Here is a 6000-nt window from a genome sequence, read left to right as displayed (position 1 = left end):
GTTAAACCATCATTTAAGTTTAATTTGTTTAAAATGTTTGATTGCTGTTTTTGTTGTAGCTAAGGCCAACATTTCCTTATCGAAGACAACAGTGTCGGTGACACATGGCGCAAGGTCACAAGTTAATTGCACATCGTTCGGGTTCCCGCAACCAGAGGTTTATTGGACAAAGTAAGGCACCCTTAAACTTTGCAGCAAATAGATAACGAGATTAACATACAATAAAACTAAAATGTGATTTAAACAGAAATTCGGTGAACGTATCAACCAATACTGGCGAAGGTATATACCAAACAGTCCACAAAGAGACAGCCTACAAGATTGTGGCGTCTTTGGATTTTGTAAATCCTTCGCCCACTACAACAGGAAGTTTCGTATGTCACGCCAGCAACACAGTCGGTGAAAACAATTCAACCTCACTGCAAGAAACTTTAGCTGGTAAGTTGTACATAATACACACTTTAGCCCCAACCTAATTAAGTGGATATTATGCAGCCGGAATCTTCCCGAACGACACTTGAATTAATATGTGTATATTGCAGGTAAACTAGTTTTGCAAACACCGCGCTGTTTAGCTTTCACAATATTAAAAACATTCAAAAGAAATTCCGTGAGCTGTATTTGTTTGTGTAAAAAAGATGTTATAAGGACTATCTGGTATTCCAGTAAAATATGACAATCTAAACAATTGAGCAATGTATACAACATGTGCTATTGTTCAGAGGCCTACACCCAAGCTACGATCAAATCTTTTCTGTAGCACCAAGCCCAATAACAAATGTCCGATCCTTGACACTTTGTTCCGCTACCGAAACCTGATATTATGAACAAAAAGCGATCTGATAATAAGCTATGTCATTACTCCGATCAAACGAGCAAAAAAATACATTACAACGTCCCAAGCGTGTTTTTAGGTTATTTAGCCACAATTTGCCTTAAAGTTACCTTCAGTTGTTATATTAAAATTAGTTTTTATAAATGTACCGCTTGAGATAGAAATCACGGCGTTTGATCGCAAATTACGACCGAACGGACTAGTACCGATACTACCAGTTGGCATCGGGTACTGTCCTCGATCCGATATTTTATCGGCCCTGTCTAACAACCATATACAAGTCAGATATACATAGGATGCTCTCGGCCGCAAACAAGTTTACCGGCTTACCAAGGATTTCCGTTCAAGCAAGGTCAGCTCAAAATAACTAGGCTTTACTTATTGTGAGATTCGAACTCACTACCTGGTACGAGCATGAACAGGTTGCAACAGACAACGGTGATATAAAATGTCAGTGTCTTGCATTTAACCTGCGTTTACCTAGTTAGTTTGGAGTTCTCAACCTGTTGGACTACACACGAACAGTTTTCCAGTCACATACGATGGTAAAATACAACCGACGCAGGCGTAGCCGTAATACTGTTGTGGCCATATTAAGCTGTAATCAAAAACCAAAACTCCTAGTTCAGTAATTCTTAAACTGTGCGCCTCGATAGATTCTCAAGTGTGTCGTGAATTTGTTTGTAAGTAAGGAATGTAATCTGTTTAACTTAAAAATAGACACTAAGACAAGTATGCGGCACTTGGAACACACTTTAAAGTAGAAAAATGATCACAATATTTTATTTACTTGATGCCTTGTCGTGTATTAAAAGCGAGTTTCGAGTTATGTTATGATATATTTATAAAGTAAGTCGCAAATTGTTTTGTTTTTTTGTTGTGTCCCACAAGCTGAAAAAGTTTGAGAAACACTGCTCGAGGTGTTACCCAGTCAACAAAAGGTTTCATATTCAGTCGTTATACCAGTTTTATTGAATTAAATATATCCTGTTGTCATATACCTAACTTTATTGAAATACTTGATGCTGCTCCGTTTAATACGGATGCCATTTTTGAACATTTCAGTTGCCCCAAGGTTTCTTAACGCGTCATCACCAGCTGCAGAATTTAGCCAATTACAAACGTTGAATTGCACGTTTACCGCCGACCAGTCGACCACCTTTCACTGGACCATAAACGACCAAAACGTCACAATCAACAGCGACGCGTCGCCAACCTACGTCACGAACCACAGGACAGACAACATAGTGACGTCAGAATTAATCGTCAATGCATCCGTGATATTCGGCGCCAACGCAACTGCGAAGTGCTGGGCAAAAAATAAAGCTGGAACATCAGAAAATGCGACCATAGTCTTAAACACAGGTAGCGTGTTAGCATCATTTTCTTTCCAATTAAAGAATCATCCTGAATTCGATTGGTGAAAAACGATTTTGATTGCACGTTAATTGATAAAGATCTAACTAAGTGCAAGACTCAGAAAACCGATTACGTTTCCTTGCTTTACGATTTTGTTTCGTGTTTTGGTACCGATGATGCTCATAAAAGTTTAATATATTTATTGCGTAACTTTATAACAGACTAATGTTCGGTTTTAAGTGTTTTACATTTTTTGTTCTCTTATGGGTGGCATACTAGCATTTAACTACTTGCATCTATTTTAGCTACAAACAATGCATATTATGATACTTTACCGCTGTAGTCGTGCTCTTTATTAACATTTTGCCTATTTCACGTTGTTTCACGTAGATATTCAATTTCTTGGCGGTCATTATTACAACACTCACCAAAGCGAGCTCGACTACCCGAATGCAGAAAAGTACTGCACAGATCACGGCGGGGAACTACCATCAGCTACCTACGTCACAAACAACTTTCTCCCTTCCATCATTGCTGCTCTTCCAAATGGAGTTTGGGTTCAAGGTATACGAATCGGGAAGCTAGTCTGTAACTCACCAAACACACAGCGTATGCTATGCTTAAACGCCGTGGCTGTTAAAATAGTTGAATTCGCATATGTATTACCCTTTGAGTTATGTCAATTGTCTAGTGGCGTTGCCCCTTTTCTGAAAATATACCCCTTTCTGAAAATGGTAAAGGTATAACCTGCAATTAACTATTAGATAAACAGTGTCTGATAACCGAATAGTTTTCATTTCAATGTTTATTTAAACTTAATTATTTAACAAGATGCTAAACTTTTTTATTTTTAGTGATAAAAGATAAGATCCAAGAGTACTATCGAACTTAACCCATTAAAATTTTTAAATTACCCCACTAAGATTTTTTTGCCATTAAGAACAATTGCTTTATGTGATCATTAAAGGTGTGTCGTTTTGGGCTGAGGCAACCTGTTGGCTGTAAGTTCCAAAAACCGTTTTGAGGCAAAATATGTACTGGACATGAATTTCCTTAAAGCAGGGCAACTATAGTTTGAGGTGTAACCAATATTTTGCGTGCGTTGTCGATTAGGAACAATTTTCGTTGAAACCAAACCGGAAAAAAGCAGAATTTTTCTTCTTCAAATGCTTATTTTGATCTATGCTGTTCTAAACTTGACTTAAATTGTCAGGGAACGACTCAGTGACGAATCACACACCTTGCCTTAAAGCCGATAACACATCAATTTACGCAGCAGCGTGCATTGGAAACGCTTCGTTCGCCTGCATTTTTCCAGGTAAAAGTTACTCATAACGTCTTTTTAAATTTGGGGTTGTTCTGATTTTGGGGTGTTTTGCTAGCCACTTTGTTCTCTTCTAAGCCAATGTGACAGATTTTTTTAGCGTATATTTAATCGATTTGGACATAATTGCAATTTCTTACTTGAGTTTCTTCTCTTGTATTACAATTTACCGTACAGTAATTCTTAAGTGAGGGTTTTGCTCCGAGCCAAAATGTATATTTTTTACGATGGCCATTATGTCGCAAAATGTCCATTTCCTGCCAATCTATTATTTTTGAAAACCTTGTGAGAAATGTTATATTGTTAAAAAAGGTAATCCTAATAGACCATTTATGAGTGACTGCATGGTGCATGTGTCAGGGCATTGGGTTCTATGGGTTTGTATGATAATATCTATCATCGCCAATTTATTCTTTTGTGCAAGGAGCTGTTGCAAAACAAGGGTTTTACCCTTAAGCTGTACATGTTGAAGACCAGTATTGCAATGCAATGTTTTCAGTTATCGAGATTCTGGAGGTAAGCAACTGCCATCCAGACAGCATCGAAGTGAAATGGAAAGATAAGGCAAAGCTCCGAGGCGGCATTCCTTACCGCTTCACTGCTAAGACCGTAAACACTGGAGAGTCCCACATTGACATGAATACCACTGAATACTCTCCAACCAATTCGTACTCAGCCAAAATTGGAGGCTTAACATCAGACCTTCAATACACATTACAAGTAAGGGCAACGAACTATAGCTTTTCAATTTTAAGTTAGTTTGGCCGCCGAATGCAACTACAGGTTAGGCTTTGCCCAATAGAAGTCGCGATGTTAAAGATTTGTAACAGACAAGGGCCTGTTACTTAAAACCAAATATTGATGTCTGATAACATCGGATCGGATCAGAACCCACATGGTGATATCCGTGCTCGTCCGTTACTTAGAAGGGTGATATCGGTTTTGATTGAAACTAAATTAGTATTGAAATTTCAGACATGATAGGCGATCAAATGCAGTGACCTAACTTAAATGGTAAAAAATACTAGGTTATCAATAAGAGATGGGTTTCCTAACGCTAACGCAAATTTTAGCCTAAAACCTGGAACTAGTGTTCTTTAAAATAGGTTTTTCTTTTAAACAAAATAGGTTTTCTTTAAATGTTATCTATTTCACATAATTTGCGTCGGACACCCCTATACCCAATTGCAACGATTTATTATGTTACTTTTTCCCTAAATTTTTTGGTTCGCCTTCTTTCCTTAATGCGAGCCATTTTCCCGCTTAGCTGGAGCTGTTTCCTGCAATTTCGAAACTTCCAGAAGCTTCAGCGATAAACGGTTCGACTTCAAGCATATTCCAAAGTGTCACCGGTCAAATGAATATTCAAGGAGACGAGTGTGTTGTCACAATCACAATTCCTGGCCAGCTGGTCAGCAAGATTACAGATATCAAGGTCAGAACAAGTTATAGAAAAACAATTAGGGCTATATGTTGGGTTGTTTGACGTATTGCAACCACTGTGGGATATCTGTAACCGAGTGAGTGTATTGCCTGGCAGCAATAGCTTATTTCGTAGGATATGTGGTTTGACAGTTTTAACTTCAGTCCCTGGTATTTATTTTTATTTGATTGGTCCTTACACTAAATTAAGTGTACAATAATAAGCTCAACATATGACCGAGATTGCCGTGGTATTTCAACATGCCATATAAATAAAATTACAAAAACATAAATAGATATTAAGACCTACGAAAGCACTTCAAAACCTGTGAAAAGTTGTATAATTTAATTTTTACTTTACAGCTGGTTATTGAAGGGCCTGGTGCCGAAACCCCGGGAAATGTAACTATAATTTCCAAATCTCCCGCGTCCTCAGTGGAGCACAGGGTCAAGGTGAACGAAGGAGAATCTGTCAAGGTCAAATTTCAGCCGGTTACTTCACAATGTCAAGCAACCAACTTGCAAGTATCTGGAACTTGCCAAAGATGTGAGTTGCACAGAGAACAAGACATAATAATTCCCATATAGTAAGAAAAATGATGGCAAGTAGTAGTTGTTTAAAGTTTAAATTCGTTTTCAATGATTTTGGTTGATATTAAGATGAAATATATTGTCCAAGTGTTGTTGTAAACAAGTTACTTCAAAATGACTTAAGTCGGGCCATTTAAAAAACAACTAAGTCCAAGTCAAGTCGTTTGCTGAAATACCACGTCAAGTCTTAAGCAATTGGTTTTGATAGCAAGTCAACTTCAATGCATATAATTGACATAAAAATAAAACGTTAAACGATTAAATTGGGAAATTCGTCCGTTTATGTGAAATAGCAAGAATAGCTAAACGCAATATACAGCAAGAAATTTGTATTTTACATGCAGACATTGAGATAAAAATCCATTTTTTGTCGAAGTCATTTTAGTCAAATTACTTAAGTCAAGTCAGGTCATTTAAAAAAATGACTTAAGTGCAATTAAATGAAGTTATTTTACTTAAGTCAATACTA

General features: G+C 37.3%; 1 protein-coding gene across 1 annotated transcript; it reads left to right on the top strand.

The window, feature by feature from the left end:
- Positions 1-2457: 2457 nt before the first annotated feature.
- Positions 2458-5528, top strand: LOC146136980 (uncharacterized). The gene is made up of 6 exons (XM_083396305.1): positions 2458-2461; positions 2585-2758; positions 3408-3512; positions 4018-4238; positions 4786-4953; positions 5304-5528. Exons 1-6 carry the CDS (start codon positions 2458-2460, stop codon positions 5526-5528), a joined length of 897 nt encoding a protein of 298 aa, XP_083252431.1.
- Positions 5529-6000: the final 472 nt, after the last annotated feature.

The sequence above is a fragment of the Ascidiella aspersa genome, chromosome 8, assembly GCF_963924565.1.
Source record: "Ascidiella aspersa chromosome 8, kaAscAspe10.2, whole genome shotgun sequence".
Lineage (NCBI taxonomy): Eukaryota > Metazoa > Chordata > Ascidiacea > Phlebobranchia > Ascidiidae > Ascidiella > Ascidiella aspersa.
The sequence above is the reverse complement of the archived record's forward strand: the minus strand, read 5'-3'. Positions and strand labels throughout refer to the sequence as shown.

Excerpts from the sequence above, each read along its gene's own strand:
- LOC146136980 (XM_083396305.1), top strand. Across the intron at positions 2,759-3,407 it reads AAATGGAGTTTGGGTTCAAG|GGAACGACTCAGTGACGAAT; the intron begins GTATACGAATCG and ends TTAAATTGTCAG. Across the intron at positions 4,954-5,303 it reads GCAAGATTACAGATATCAAG|CTGGTTATTGAAGGGCCTGG; the intron begins GTCAGAACAAGT and ends TTTACTTTACAG.